Source organism: Perca fluviatilis, chromosome 10 (assembly GCF_010015445.1).
Source record: "Perca fluviatilis chromosome 10, GENO_Pfluv_1.0, whole genome shotgun sequence".
Classification (NCBI taxonomy): domain Eukaryota; kingdom Metazoa; phylum Chordata; class Actinopteri; order Perciformes; family Percidae; genus Perca; species Perca fluviatilis.
Window position 1 is genome coordinate 34,594,840 of NC_053121.1, and position 16,466 is coordinate 34,611,305.

Below are 16,466 nucleotides of genomic sequence, written 5' to 3' on the forward strand. Positions count from 1 at the left end.
GACAAGAAAAAAATAATCACAAAGCAGGAAGAGAATGAAATAACGGATGAACTCATGGATTATAAATGGCTTGTCCCGAATGTGTCAGAAGTGTTTGCTCTCCTCTCTGTTTGATGAAGGAACCTGCTAAATCAATCGGAAGCTTTTTGCCCGCACAGTGGACCCCTGGTCGTGATCAGTGTAATTTCCTCTCATGCTGGCACATTTGTAGCTTGCGGCAAATCTCATCTCTTCCCTCCCCTGTTTCCCTCCCTGCCCTCCATCCACTGTTGCTGCACAGCTAAATTAGCAGGACTGGTGCTAATTTGATGAGTTGTGTAGGCGGATGAGAAAACCTAGCTGCCCTTTCATGCTCTTACCATTTAGCCGCTATACCGCTCTGCATTCTGGCCACATTCAGTTACCCTTAACTGTCTATGGGTCTAAACATTGTGATAGTAGGTAATAGTGTTTCGTGACTGAAGCTGTTCCTTATGTGAGTGTTCATTGGTTGGAGGGCTTAGAGTAAACAGGATGAACTCATTCTGGAGCTGCTTAGTTTGCTAGCTTATTAGCTAGTTACCTTGTGAGTTAATTAGCTGGATTGCTAGGCAGTAACGTGAGTTAGCTTGCTTACTAGCTACCTAGCTAGCTAACTAGGTCGCAAGCTCACTGGCATTGGTGCCATCATTAAGAATTTATTTATATATTTATTATTCGTCACATATGATCGTACAGTAGAATGTAGTGAAATTCAATCTCTGCATTTAGTCCATCCTAATCATTAAGGTAGGACACTTTGACAAGTGGCCAGAGGAGCCTGGGATCGAACCACCAATCTTGTGGTTGAGGGCCGACCCGCTCTATCTCTTAACCACAGCCAGCCCATTATTTCGGATGTGTCAATCTTTTCTGAATTAACAACAGTGAATGATGAGTTCTAGCAAACACTGTGACATCAAACTGTCCTTATGAACCTCTCCAACTGTTGCATTCAAGGAGCCCTGTAATTCCATAGTTAAGTCACATGTTCGGGCATTTCAGTGTTCTAGAACAGTACTCAAAACGGTATTCCATTTTCACAATATCCCAACATTTAATATCATCAGTGTTATTGACAAATTGTATTATTTCATTCTCATACCAAAATAAGTCCCTCAAACCAGGGTTCCAGGGCATCTAGGGCTCCTTGAGAGGTTTCGGTGTGGGTCTAACACAAAATGAGGGATCCTTTGAGTATTCAAAATTAATTAATAATTAATTTTACGGATATTTCTTCACAATTAAACCTTAAAATGCTATTTTTTTCATGTCTCAAACCAGTTATAGCCTATTTTTTTGTTCCTTCTCCCCCCCAGAGTTTATTAAGGAGCAGAGCTGTCAAGCTGTTTATTTCATGAATGTGATGAATGCAGTGGCGTAGTTAGCTGGTAGGACACAAACACACACACACACACACACACACACACACACACACACACACACACACACGCACAAAATAAACGAAACTGCATGAATGAGCAAATCGGGGAGCTCACGCTATGCCCCTCTGTCGACCTGACAGCCATGACAGAGTCTGGAAATTCACATCGGGCCCCGTCTGCTAACAATGGCTCCTGACACAATTAGCTTAGCACATTACATGAAAGATGCGCCGATCCTGCAGAGTATGTTCATCACAGATTGGTTTGGTACACATTAACCCCCAAAGAAAAGTGACAGAAATATCTGACCTGTTTAAGAGCATCAATTTTAATTATTTTTAGGTTTCTTTTTTTGTAATTGTAATTGTAAATTTTGAAAACTCACTGACGTCAGCTGGAGGATTTGTATTATTATCTGCATGTCTAACACACTGCCAGTGTGTACTTTCATCTGCATATAACTTTTTTTTATTACATCACATTAGAAGAATGTAAAAAAAAAATAGGAAAACGCCAAAAATGAAAATAACTGTCAAGTCGGCCTGTTTAAATCTTGATTTGTAAAGGTCAATGCAGCACTAGTAGCAGTAAATCACGCTGGATGGTTGCCAACCAGAGGTGAGGAGAAATGCAATTTAAAAAATAGAAATGGTCTCCAAAATGGACTCCCGACGATGCCTCACAAAAGACCCCAAAAAATTCTTGGCAGGTGTGGAAGGATGGGCAGTTTCAGCTGTTTTGCAGCCGCGGCAGGTTGTAACAATACACACTTTGTCACGGTGAAACCCCTCCCCATTCTACCCTGCATGAGCTGCGATATCCCACTTACAAAGATCACCATATAATGGGTTATGCCATTATGGGCTCAGCAAAAAAAATGAAAAAAGTTCCATAGCAGCATTCATAAGCTGTGGTTCACTGCTGCACATTCTAGCAGTCTGTTTCCCCCGTGTGCTCGGTGTACAAAACATCAGGACACCTATTAATTTCACCTGTTTAATCCACTGTAAATGTGAAGAGGAGGTGCAGCCAGCCAATCAGTAACAAGATAGAGAACATCATCCCTCCAGGTTTAATCAGTTCCACTGGTCGGGGTTCACAGGGGTATTTACGGTCCTCTGTGACTTCTAACCCTCTCTGCTGGCTATTTGGTTTTGCCAAAATCAGACCAGCATTGTAAGAAAGTACTACATTCGAATAAGTAAGCACGAGAAAGAGTGCATCGAGCATCACTAACGCTAAATCAAATTAGTCAAACCAAATAAAAAAAAATCACAATTCTGAAATGTGAAACTCTGTAATTCTGACGTGCTTTTGAGGAAACTTGCATCAATGTCAATCTCATCTTCAAGTCTACCTAAAAGGTATACTGGTACATTTGAAGATCGACATTTTGACTTCAATGTTTTCTCACAGATACCACGGCTCTGATTTTAATAAAAATTTGGAGGGAAAATACATGAACCTTTTCCTACTGATCGACAATGTTCCTATCCAACAACTGTAGAATAAGCTTTATCTCTCCAGATCACAAGGTGTCAAGGAAGACACCTGTAAGTTATGTATAAAAAACAAATATATGTGATATAATATATTAGAGCAGACGGTAATATATATTAGAACAGATAAAAGGGATTTTGATACTTGACAGACATAAGCATATACTCTGGATTAGAGTGGAGATTTACACACAGGAAGGTGGAATATCACAAGGGGACTAATATTTTGTACACTCAGAACACACAAATGACCCGCCAAACTAAATATACAGCGATAAAAATGACTCACATCCATTCTAAAAACTAAGATATGTCAGTATTTAACATGCAACAAGGCACAAATGTAACATGTTATGCTATTAAATCATACATTAGCCTATATCAGTTTAAGTTGAAAAACACAAGGTGAAACTGAGGCCTGCTCCAGTTTTGTTTCTGGGATTTCACAAATAAATATTTCACTGAAATTTCAAAACTAATGTTGAATGGAAATGGAGGTTTGCCCTAGTTTTCCGTCGTATTAATGTGTTCCTAATGTTAGAACGTTTAATATAGAAACCTCTGACATGTGTCTTTATAGGGGGCTTCCATTCAGGGAGAGGTCACTAAATATTAGATTAACATCCTCACCAGCATCACCATCGTCATCATTATCATGAAATCATATTTAGCAGACCAGTCTTGGAAGAGAGGCACGTTACCCCCTGACCACCAAAACAAGCACTCAGGATACTGTGAGGGTACCAAGGAAAGTAGCCAGCTAGCACCATGATAACTAGGGATCCTAAATATCACAATGGGAATGTTGTTTTACAGTGTGCTCGGGGCTAACAGTGCAGGGACAGGGTTTTGTTAAAGAAAGAGAGAGAGAGGAAATGGGGTTTCAGAGTCTAACACCTGACATAGCCTACTTCTAGGCTATATTTAGCAAGTTGAGCAATGGGCAGAATTACCTTTGTTGTACACTGCAAAGGGCAAATGAAAGAGATCGACAGATTGAGAACAACCAAAAACATTAGGATAATAACACACAAAGCAACAGAATTTTTAAGTAACATCTATATATAAACTTTTCTTCTTTTTTTTTTAATTAAACAAATGAATACAAACCTTTCTTGGTGATAACCTTGACTAAACCCTTAAAAAAGGCATTTAGAGAAGGTAAGGAAATGTAGAAACAACACATTACCGGGTCAGCACATTGTTTGGCTACATTCCTGTCTTATCCGACTGAGTCTTGGTGGCAGCTCCTACCTTTAAAATTCGGTCGAATTCTGGCGTCGTAACCCGAAACTTTGCCCATGAGTTTGTCCAGGAACTCGGAGGGCGGCATCGGGGTGGCAGATTTCCTCGCCGCAGCTTCTTTCGACGAGGCCAGGCTGGAAAACAGAAAGGTCAATTTGGTTAGAGATAATGCAAAGGGAGAGAGTATGCAATGCCGTGTGACCAGATTGTAATAGGAGAACTTTGGACAGAATGTGAAGTTACATTTACATTGATACGTTTTTGGTATGAAAACGAATATCTTCTGCTACATTTACACCTCGCATTCACACTTCTCTGGCGTTTCCGAGCCCCTAAACCGGAGAAATAGGGTCTGGAATATGCGGGGTTGTGTTGCAGTCTCAACAGCCGCAAACGGAGACCTTTAGCAGCACCGACACTGATGCCAACTTTCGCCGCCTGATTGGGTCATGACGTCTCATTCTCTAAAACTAAGCTACTAACGTTACCATGGCAACTACCAGCAACAGGAAAAGTATACATGCTGCTTCCTGTCTACCCCGGCACTCTAAAAAAACCTTGACTTACAAGAAAGATGCCACGAAATGTGCACCTGAACTCCTGAAACCGGCACATCACTAGTGGCCTGATGCTGCACTAATTCACAACTTCTTTCAAGAATCCTGTCTTTCAACAGTAGCCATCTTATCAAATCCAACTATGTTTCAGATTCAGACAACTTTATTTGTCCCGGGAAGGGCAATCCATTTGCAGCTTACCCAGTCAATACACAACATAGACAATACACACAAAACTTCATAACTAGGTAATTTTGTTTTGACATTGATACCATTTTCGAGACTGCTTAACAAGCTGAGTCTATCGATAATAGGGCTTTTGGAACAAATACCGAAATTCGAATATAATTCAAACAGTAAAAAAAAATCAATACTATTCGAATGCTGAAATTACTATTAGCTAGCTAATTACTACTACTAGCTAAGCTAATCTCCCTCTTCTCGCCTTGGCCTACCCGCATGTGTCACTCATGTCACATCTTATGAACAATAACTTAGTGGGAGTGAGAAACACAAGGCATTGTGAGGTCTAAGCTAACGTTACGTACTGAACGTTAGTACAACATTACGGAGCTAACGTTACGTACCGAGTAAACTTAGTACAAGGGGGAGTGACAGGCTGACGGGAAATCATTTTAACATGACTTTAAAATTGACATCCACACGGTCAAAGTGCTTATGTTATCATTAGTTAGCTTGTTTTTGTTTTGTAACAGTGTCGCAAGGTATAGTAACGTTAGCTTCATGGAGACAGCTAAACGTAATGTTAGCTGCCCTCATAGCTGTCAGAGTTAGCTTCCACTTCATATATTACCTTCTAATAGCTGTATTCTCAGAAACGTGACAATCTGCAAAAAACAGGTTGCTTTTAAATCACTAAAATAGTAGTGACAGCACCATTTGGCTTGGTTATTACTGCAGTTAGTATCGTTTATGACAAATCGTTTCGGCTGTACTTTCTAACATGATGTCATTGTGCTAACCGAGCACCGTAAGCCTTTACAACAATGCCGCTTCACTACACTTGTTAGATCGTGTTTCATTACAGAGTTCTCTGTTGATTTGTGTTTGTCGCTGTGTGCTCGTTGTGGAAAATGAACCCCTCAAGGCCAGGCTGATGTTAGAAGTCCCTCTGGTGGACAGAACGTGTAACAACAACCACATGCTTATAGTATATAGTGGCACTGACAATGAATAAGCCTGAGTAGTGTAATACATATTATTTAACAGGCTGCAATTGAGCATTAAATATTCAAATATTATTCAAATATAAAAAAAAATCAAATGGAATTCGAATGGTATTATTGAGGAAGAGTGACAGCTCTAATCGATACCATTATCGACTTTGTATTATTTCATGGAAAGACAAGACGACAAATTCTTAAACTTAACAGAACTCTTATTGCATTTATTGCAAAAACTGTGAGTCTATGACTGTTTGATTTCTTCTGTCTCTTTCGGCCGGATGTCCGTTACCTTTCTTTGTGTTGTAATTCTAAACTCTGGCTAGCTAGATTATCTATCCAAATGCAGAGGATAGATGTGGAAAATATGCATATTATGAAATAATATACATGAAATCATTGTTTTATGTCATTTATGTACTAAAGACAAATGTCTTTAAATGGGAGATTTAACGGCACATGAAAGGTGTGTATGAACTGCTGATCAGAGTCATTCTTCTGTTCATTTTAATTAAGATGCAGGTACTGAAAGATTAAGTTTGTATCTCTTTATTCCTGGAGGTTATCCCAGCATGCACTGGGCAAAAGGCAGGACCTGTCCACACCAGGTCTTTTAAAAGATGAATTTATCATCATTTAACTTAACTGTGTTTAATGTAATTAAAAAGTGATGAATTAAAAGTGAACTTTTACAGTCCGTGCTGACATGAGTGCAATGCATTAGTGGTTATTACACACACACACTTACTTTCTTTAAGTAGTTATTCAAACTAATGCTCTAATTCACTTAACCAGCTCTGTGTCACGCTGATTGCCACATTGATTTTACAATAAGGCCGTGGTATTTGCACAGATGACTTATTTACCTTATTTAGCCCATCATGCTCCCTTGATGCTTTCTGCATAATGTAAAATCCCCCGTACGGCCTTTAGCCCGCAGCAATACAATGACTCAGCGATAACATTCAATAACACACACACACAATGGATCGAGCCAGATATAGGACCCAAACAGCCTGTACACTTAAATTATTGCCAAAGAGGCATTTTTGAAACCACATAGCTACATCAGTGAGAATGAATAAAAGAAAGCAGAAAGCTCACTAATTGGCTCCCTGGTAACCATGAGAATCGCCATGCCATGGCGGTATACGTGCAGTTTAGTGTCACAAATTATTTTCCAAAAAGTGACTGTCACAAATGATGAGGGTCTTATTTGAGATAGGTTAGTTTATCATTTTCCAAAAAGTGAGTGTCCCAAAGCTACCATAAAGCTACAGTCTGCGGGATTATGACTGGACGCCTCTAAAGGCAGAATCTCTCACAGACGGGCCCTCGATTGGGTCCGGGTGAGTAGAGCCGTTCGGTTCGTGACTGGGTCGGGGTGCGCGCCCGGAAAAGCGTCGTAGCCTAGTGTTTATAAAACGAGTTTTGAGGGGTGGGGGTTAGGCAAGTAGTAGGCCTATCGTGATGTCTCTAGGCTACACTGTAAGTTGTGACAACTTGTGTGTATTACTCCATCGCATTTGTGATTAGGCGACGTCTCGCCAGCCACTCCAAAGTCGCTGTTGGTGTGGCGAGTTAAGGAATTAGCCTAGTTAAATTCCACTCCTCCCCCATTGATTACTTTCTATAAAACACGTGTTAAACAGCACAGGTGGTTTACCAGGTTCATAATTAATTAAGGACATTGTATGGGGAATTTATGACACTAAACTGAATGTATTTAGCCTACGTTAAGGGGGAATGTGTGACACTAAACTACACGTATACCCTTAATAACTTAATAACAAAACATAATAACCTTAACCCTAAACCCAAACTTTTATGTCTGAATCAGTTCTTTGAAATAAAGTGTGTTAAAAACTTTCCAAAACTTGTCCTGACCTTTTAGAAATGTCTTGACTTTCCTGTAGGCTGTAGGCTATCTTGCAAAACAAGACTTCACAAACATTTTTACTTTCCAAAAATGGCCTTACTTACAAAAATGTCTTTCCAAATGAGACCTGTAAACACCAGTAGGCTACGGCAAGGCAGTACACACAACTTCACTCAACTGTGGCACATGTCCCTCTTCTTCTGTCACACACCTGGCCCCCGAACCTGTTTGTCCCCCGCAAAACAATGCCAGGTACGAACTAAAATTACTTTCAGCTAAAGGGGCCATGAAAAAGCAACTTAAATGTTACCCATGTAAATAATAGCTATAATTGATTTAAATAATAAATGAATAATTACTGTATTGTAAAATACAATTTAATTATGTAAGTCCAAAATAGCGTAGAGTTATTCCTACTTAATATATTGATGAATCTGAGGGGGAATTAAGCATGAGAGTGAGACTGGCAGTTTGTTACCAAAGGTACACAATGACATGTATATTTCTATAAATAATAATGTATATTTCAATCTACAACACAAAGTGCCAATTTGGCTCTCATGCTTACTTCCCCTCAGATTCATCCAAGTGGATTTTTATTTAATAAAATATCTAAACATTTGATGTGATACTAGCTCTAACACTAACATTTAGTTTAATTCTGTAAGTGATGTTAGCATAAAACGTAAGTTTTTTTTGTTATATTGTCATGACTCACTACAACTCATTCATTCATCCATCCATCCATTCATCCATCCATCCATTCATCCATTGATTCATTCAGGAGAAACAGTGTGATTATTAGTTATTTATGTTGCTTTTAGTTCTCGTGTTACAGGCTGCATGCACATTTTAAAAACCCTCGGGATTTGAACGGAAATACTTTGCTACTTGAGTTAGATTGAAAGCGAACTGACAGTGACTTCATTCTGAGCGAGGACTGAACTGACCCGTGGCCTTACAGTGGAACTGCATTAGCAGCCACTTGTAGTGCAGTTTGTATGCGATTGCATAATTTCTCGCTGCGCCTGGAGAAAGAGCATGGACAGCAGTGTGATCTGGGCTATAAATAAGCTGCTGTACTGACCCATTGCATTTGACTGCAGCTTCACAATGAGCTTTTTAACCAACATGACACAGGGAGAACGTGTTAGCCTTTTTTTTTACAGTCAGTTATAGCTTCAGAGTTCATTATAGTGATCAAAGGAGTTCTGAATTGTGTTAAAAACGGTATTGAAAGTGTTTACAATTAGTTGCTCCCTATTATTATCTGTTTGTCTTGTTATTTTGTTATAACTGCTACGGTGGGCGAACCCGAAATTAGCTCTTAGTATCTCCATCGTTTACACGCAGCTGTTCTAGCCACACCAATATTAACTTTTGTCTGGCTGCTTTGCCTGTCGCATTGTCGTTTTAATTCTCTTTTTTTCCGCTTCCCTGGCGAGTAATCTCCTGGCTGGCATTCGTCACGGTGCCACTGAGTGTAAAAGGGCGAAAGGCGGAGGTATGTCCCTCTTTGGCTAATGTATTTTAAAGATGGAGGCGCTACATACTGGCCGTCATTCCAGCGACTCGCTCGTATGTATTCTGAATGATTCTGAATGGCAGATTCTACGCTTGAGAATACTTTGATTAGTGGATGGAAGTAATTACACATGAATGAGCACGAATTTGTGAAAGAACAAAGGGGTTTTTGCTAAGAATCAACTCAAAAAAATTACACAATGTAGGTTTAAGAAGACAAACCAGTTTAATCAGATGCTGCAAATTTCACTGTTTTTTTCCCCCACACTTTTATTGACTTCTGTAGACTCTGCTGGACACACTTGGTTGATGTCAAATTTTCTAACAATTTCAAAGATGTCAGGCTGATTTTTTGTGAACTACGAAATATCCTAGATGTCGTGTGCACATTTTTTACATTTTTCTGTGATGGTGCTGCCACACAAATCTTTAGTATGAATATGTTTTACTTATATTTAAATATCGTAGATCCAACATTGGAGCATGTAGCCAGTATATAAAAGGTAATGTGGACAGAACCCCAATTCATAATTTTTCATAATTTAAATTTTGAACAGTTTAAAAAGTTTTGGAAAAATGAAAATTTAGGAAAATGAAGAGTTAGAAGTCGAAAAACAAATCAATTAATATGACAGTATATTGTCATTATTGAAGAATAGAAGGAAGAGACTGAGAACAACGTGTCACTTCTGTTAAATTCAGCTTGCTAGTCATTCACGTTGCTGATCAAAATCCTCTTTGAACATCTGAGCCTAAACCTGACTCATTAAAATATGTATTACTATGCATGCAAAATTGATTCAAAGCCCAATCAGAATTTGCCCTGACATGAACATTTGATTTTTGGTTTTGCCTGCATGGCTGAGCCTAACTTTCACAGAGTGAGAAGAAGTTGTGGACTGTGTTTATGAGGAATAATTCATCTTTGGTGCTGGGACGTTTTCACTTTGCAGCACTCAGACGTCCAGTGAAGCAGCAGCAGTCCGTCTCAGCCATCAGGACTTCCTCCTCCCAGCTCAGCTCGTGGTATCAATGATTGAAAACAGATACAATTATTTCCTGAGAAAGTTGAAGTCAGACGGAGTGGAACAACACGGACTAGTCTAGTTCTTCCACAGCGTTGCATACAACGTTGTGGGATGGGAAAAAAGACGTGCTCTGGTTTATTGGCATTTCTCCAAACCAATCACAAACGTCATGGGCAGCGCTAAGCGCCGGACAGAGCAACGGTGCCGCTGCAAAGTAGTCTTGAGAAGGAACTTATTTTGTGTATGTTCAAAGTTTTAGTCACGCAACAGAAAACTCAGATTGGACAGATAGTTTAGCTCAGTGGTTCTTAAACTTTTTTCAGTAATGTACCCCCTTTCAATTGTTTTTAAGCCAAGAACCCCCTGACCAGCACAAAACACATTTGTTCGAAAAAAAATGTATGTAAGGGGTGCAATAAAGCGCTGTCAATGATAGATTTACTAAACAACAACGCTGTAACTGAATCACATTTAAATGCTATACTTCAAATGTTTAGAGTCATCACTAAAAGTATTGGGGGGGTTTTTTGTTTATAATTTTTTTTTAATTAAATATTTTTAAAAAAAAAAAAAAACACCTTGGGAAAATTAAAAAAAAACCCAAGGGGTATGGGGAGCGTATTTTAGAAAAGTGTTATATTAACTCTGTCTGGTTTACTTCCTGCAGAGATCTGAGGAGCAGTTAACCATAGTCCTCAGAAATCCACCAGAGTTTAGAATGCCAACACAAAGGAAGAGGAAGGTACCAGACATCCTGCTGAAAAGAAGGACATCCGGCGGAACTGGATATGGACTAGCATGGACTGGATCTGACTTTTCTTGTGTCGTTTGCTTACTTTTTTAGACATTTTTTAGACATTTTTGACATTTTGGCGTGACCCTGGAGAAACTATCTTTAGGGTTGGATCACAGGAGTTGGAGCATCACCATGGTACATCGGTAGGAATGTAGGAGGGGCAACTGATGTTTCCGTTTAAAGCCATTTATTGTTACAAAGATAGTTGTAAAAAGATAGTTTAGAAAGACAGTAGCTCCCAAGACGGCGGCTGCCTGTATACGAGAACACGACTGTCTTTATAATCTATCTTTTTAATAAACTGTCTGTACACTTAGAAAGTTCTCAATGCTTCGGTTTACATGTAGGGACCCTCATTATGCTACAGTTGAAGTGTGGTGATATTTTGAGGCTTTTTAGTGGTATAAATAGCGATTTGTTTTTACTTACCCTGTGCCCCGAATACTAGCGCTGTAAGCTAATCAGCGGTCCGCGCTAGCTACAAACACATTCGGTTAGCATGAAAACATGTCCCAGAGAGCGATCGAGTGGGTACACATCTGTTATTAACCCCTAGGTTCATTTTGCGCCGGAATTGTCCTTTAAAGGGCAGATGATATATTTGATTTAGATTTTTTTTTCATGCACAACCATAGGTTTTTGTCTCTGAATCGTGCGAACAGAGGGCTCTCACGTGGTTCTTCATGTTACTGCCAGCGAGAACAAAGGAATGGGTGGGACTTATAGATGTAGGTATAGTAGTATTTAAGAATGCTGTTAAAGGTTTGTTTTTGTCTGTGCAATGTTATCCATATGGGATGTCTTGTAAACAACCCATGTAACTCCTAATATTATTTTACCTTTCATATTTATTCTCTTGATTTGATATTGTGTGTAAGTTTAGTTTTGGCTTTTTTTCTTCTTATCAGTATTTTAGTTTCTTTCCTATTTTAATTGGAGTATGCACTGGAAAGTGCCCAGATTAAGCCCCTCTGAGGGCGTTTTATCTCTCCATCTTTTATTGATTATGTGTACATTAATCTGTAGTAATTGCATATTTGTAAACCAATTACCTAAACTAAACTAGGCCATGATAAGGAGTGAGTTAGGACAGGTGAGAATTGATGGATCCATGCCATGAAAGTGGGCGGAGGGCCACTGAATAGTATGGCTCTATTTTACAGACCCAAGCTAGCATCTAAAGCTTATTTTTTGGGCTTTTCTGCCTTTGATGGACAGGACAGCTAGGTAGAAAAGGCAGAGAAGACATGCAGGAAATCGTCACACGTCAGACTCAAACCCTGGACCTCTGCGTCGAGGCATAAACCTCTTTGTAAATGCGCGCCTGCTCTACCAACTGAGCCAACCCGGCCACCCAAAGGTAGCATCTAACCTTTCTTGACGCCCAGTTTTCCATAAATGTCTGTCAGAGCAACACACACAGTTCCCGAAGTGGTGAAAGTGAGAATGAAAATGATTCAGCCATTAGTTGCGACTCCTGATGAGTGCGGGGGAGGAAGGCTGCTGCATTAATCTCTCATAAAAATTAAAATGACAGATGATACGGTCGATCGCACTTCAATTCTCACCTTCTAAATGTAAAACCCCTAACCGTGACTTTTTAATATGGTAAATTGTGACGCACGACATGATAAATAGAGGCCATTAGCAATTCATAAACACGTTATGCAGTCAGCGCTGTCGATTTATCAGGAAAGTGCTGATCAGAATCACAGTCCGCCAGGTAAAGACGCAAATTATGGAGCTGCCGTGATCAGAAAACACAATAAAGCTGGACAAATCCCTTGTTAGTTCTTGTCTCATGATGTATTCATGTACACAAGATGCTGAATGAAAAAGTACATAGAATAGAAAGCTATGTCACACTCTTGTCCTTTCCACACACATAATACACACAAGACAGGGCAAAATGAGACTGTGAAGGAGACTGTGTGTGTGTGTGTGTGTGTGTGTGTGTGTGTGTGTGTGTGTGTGTGTGTGTGTGCGCACATGTGTGTGTGTTTGTGTGTGAGAGCAATAAATGAATTTTGGCTGCTGTCTCCGTCCACACTGTTACCAGCCGCGCTTGGGTCACCCTGCCTGTTAGGTCACTGGCCAAGCCCACGACACACACACACACACACACACACACACACACACACACCCTGGAGGCAGCTACCAATGACCCAGCCATGCAGTCTCCGTCTGTCTGCGGCGTTGAACAGCGACGACAACAACGGCGATGATGTTATACAGACGTCAGACGACCATAAATCATTACAATGATAATGGCATTATAATGATCATAACTGAGGATATTGATGACGCTGCTGAGAACAAGTCGACACTACATAAATAACGTCAATAACACTGTTGTGGTTCTGCGTCTCATGAATGATAATGATGATGTCGAGGGGAAACTAACAGGCTTAGTGCTGTGAGAACATCGTGAAGAAAAGCTTTTGAAAAAGTTTGCATCAAAACACAATACAAGTTCATGCTGCAATCAATAATCAACATCATCGCCACAAAAACGTTTTTCAGGAAATAAAAAAAGCAAATTAGTTATTTAGGCCTACCTCAGACGAAGTCAGACCTAATCACCTTGTCACTGTTGAAGTATTTGTTAAACCCACAAACAGACCTAAAGGCTTTTTAAATGACCAAACATGGAGATACAAGGTTTCTGCCCGATAGCGAAGATATGTTTACAGTGTATTAACACTGTATGTCTGTATGTCACTATGTCTGTCTGTATCTCTCTCTCTCTCTCTTTCTATCTGTCTGTTTCTCTCTTTCTCTCTCTCCCTCTCTCTCAGTCTCTGTCTATCTCTCTCTCCCTATCTCTCTCTCTTTCTCTCTCTCTTTCTATCTGCCTCTCTCTCCCTCTCTTTCTATCTGTCTCTCTCCCTCTTTCTCTCTCCCTCTCTATCTCTCTCTCTCTCTCTTTCTCTCTCACTCTCTCACTCTCTCCCTCTCTATCTCTCTCTCTCTCTCTCTTTCTCTCTCACTCTCTTTCTCTCTTTCTCTCTCTGTCTGCCTCTCTCTGTAAAATGATGACGGTGATGCTAATGTTGTTGCAATCATCGTAAATCATAATACACATAATTACATTATAACCATCATGACTGATGATGTTGATGATCAGGCAGAAATACTTAAGTGAACGGATCATAAGATCATAAGATCATGAATCAGATCATATTGCCGCGGCGGTTATGATTTTGATGAATGTTACAGTGATGGTTGCATATTGATTTGTCAACTATGTATGTTGTTAGCCTGTAGCATGCTAAATTACTACTATTTCTTTTTAAATCTATTTATATGTTTCTTGCTCTGGTATTTTTTTCTGCTTGTGGTCATTAACCAAGATAGCATTGGTGGTAATAAATAGATAAGCAAAAATCAAAAATCAGCTACATTTACAGCAAATCATTCATTTATTCTTTCGGTTTTATTTAACACTGTAAAGGTTTGGAGGGACAGAGATGCATCCATCATGTTGTGTTTACAACGTTAAATTCATAATTTCTGTGAAAGATTTTTAACATGTTTAAGCTTGGCTTTTTTTTTTGTTTTTACTTGTAAGGTATCCTAAACTGTAGGAAGTCACATCAGTTTTCGTGACTACATCCCAGGCTTGGCTCAAAGTAAGTCACAGAGGGCAGAAACACAGTTTGAGGGACTAAATGACCAATATTCTTGTACTGTGTTTGAGGGACTCATTCTGCTGCCTCATGATTCAGTCTGAGTCTACTGGGAAAATAGATAAATCTGGAACAAATGCACACGTTGATAGAGACACGCTTTAGGCCAATCAGGACCGAAATACATCAAGGTTTTGTGACATTTGTGGCCCTTCAATGTCGGAAATATTGACCTTTAATTGCTGAACTCACATTTGGGAAGTGGGTGAGTTTCTAAATGCCAGTGCACAGCGCCGACATTTGTCAAAACTCAAAGATTTATCAAAGTCAAGCCGGAGTTGTCTGAAGATGATGTCACATGAGAGAAAAACAGCACTATACCAGGGTTCAAAAACAACGGAGGTCATTTCAAAGTTTTAGAAACAGAAACACTCTCATCATCAGCATTGTCCCTTCACGATTCACCAGAAAGTAAATCAGACAGTCCAATCTTTTGCCAAACCACCAAGTCCTCCAAACCATACAACGACCATATAGGTCGTTTTTCCGACCCTCCAATACGACCCTTAGAATTGTTTCATAAATTAAATCCCCCAAGCGTTGGCAGGAAATACAACCTGTAGGAGCGTTTTCCATCCTCATATCTAAATCAGAGACCATAACGTTGTGAAACGTTTGCAGTTTGGTTAAGTTTAGGCACCAAAACTACTGTTAGAAAAACATTGTGCTTAGGGTTAAAATCATCTGTTATGTTACTTGAAGGTGCGCTGCCACATGTATTTCATGACTTTGTGGTAATGTCTGAAGTTCTACGATGGACTCTGTAACATTTATTTGGAAAAAAATGCCTTGGTTACCTTGTTTCAAGCCATTCTAGCGTGGTATAGAAAGCCTACAGGAAGACTCAGCTCGATTTGTGTCAGTTCTCATTAATATTCAACGAGCTAAGCTGCTTGACTCTAATTGGCTAACAGCTAGCCAATGAGAGCCTGGCTATCAGCATCCTTTACCCAGCCCAACTGGGCGAGCTCATGAATAGTAATGAGCTCAGGCAGTATGATGTCAGACTGACCAGCTTTTGTAACTGGCCTGATTTCTCTGCTTATTTCTTTTTCAGTGGCTAGAGCTGACAAAGGAGGTGGCAGTTCATTTTTACATTCACGACATAACACATATGGACCGAACATATTTCAAAAAATACAAGTAAAAGCGGTTTTGTGTGGCAGGGCACCTTTAACTTCTGGTTAGGCATGTGACACAGAATGTGACGTAGTTCTGTTTGTTTCTGTAAAGTTGAAAAAAACCTCACCATTTACTTTTCCTGGGTGAACGTTTGGTGTTTGTTTGACCCATCCACAAACCCAACCTGCCTCCTACTGCCGAATTTCGCAATATTGTACTTTGTCACCTTACTTCCTGCTTTTCTCCCGTAATAATTACGGAAAGCCACTAGAGGCCGCCGCTACTATTAACATAAATGCGAGTCGTAACTGCTACTTGAACAAACGACTTATGGGAGTGTTTCTTGGGGGAGGACAGTCTCTGTCAAACGACAAAAGTTGCAGGTCACACATATTATTATATTAGTGATGCTAGAAGACAGATGTAGGACAGATTTTCAGTAAATCCGATGTGATTTTAAAAGCAGTTACACTGAGTCGAAGGATAGTCTAAATCAACGTCCCACTTCCGGGATTGCTCCGGTGCTGCCGGAAATTGGCC

General features: G+C 39.8%; 1 protein-coding gene across 3 annotated transcripts in view; it reads right to left on the bottom strand.

Annotated features, from left to right (window-relative positions):
* Window positions 1-16,466, bottom strand: part of glra1 (glycine receptor, alpha 1) — a 141,867-nt gene that overhangs the window by 100,215 nt on the left and 25,186 nt on the right. The window contains exons 1-3 of one of the 3 annotated variants that reach the window (XM_039813116.1): window positions 13,674-13,691; window positions 4,157-4,281; window positions 3,856-3,867 (exon numbers count right to left, since the gene is read on the bottom strand). In XM_039813116.1, the coding sequence (XP_039669050.1) occupies window positions 3,856-3,867; window positions 4,157-4,235 (91 nt within the window). In that variant the 5' untranslated portion in view covers window positions 4,236-4,281; window positions 13,674-13,691. Of the gene's footprint in view, window positions 1-3,855; window positions 3,868-4,156; window positions 4,282-13,673; window positions 13,692-16,466 lie in introns of those variants that run through there. The other 2 variants (XM_039813114.1, XM_039813115.1) reach the window with 2 other exon arrangements.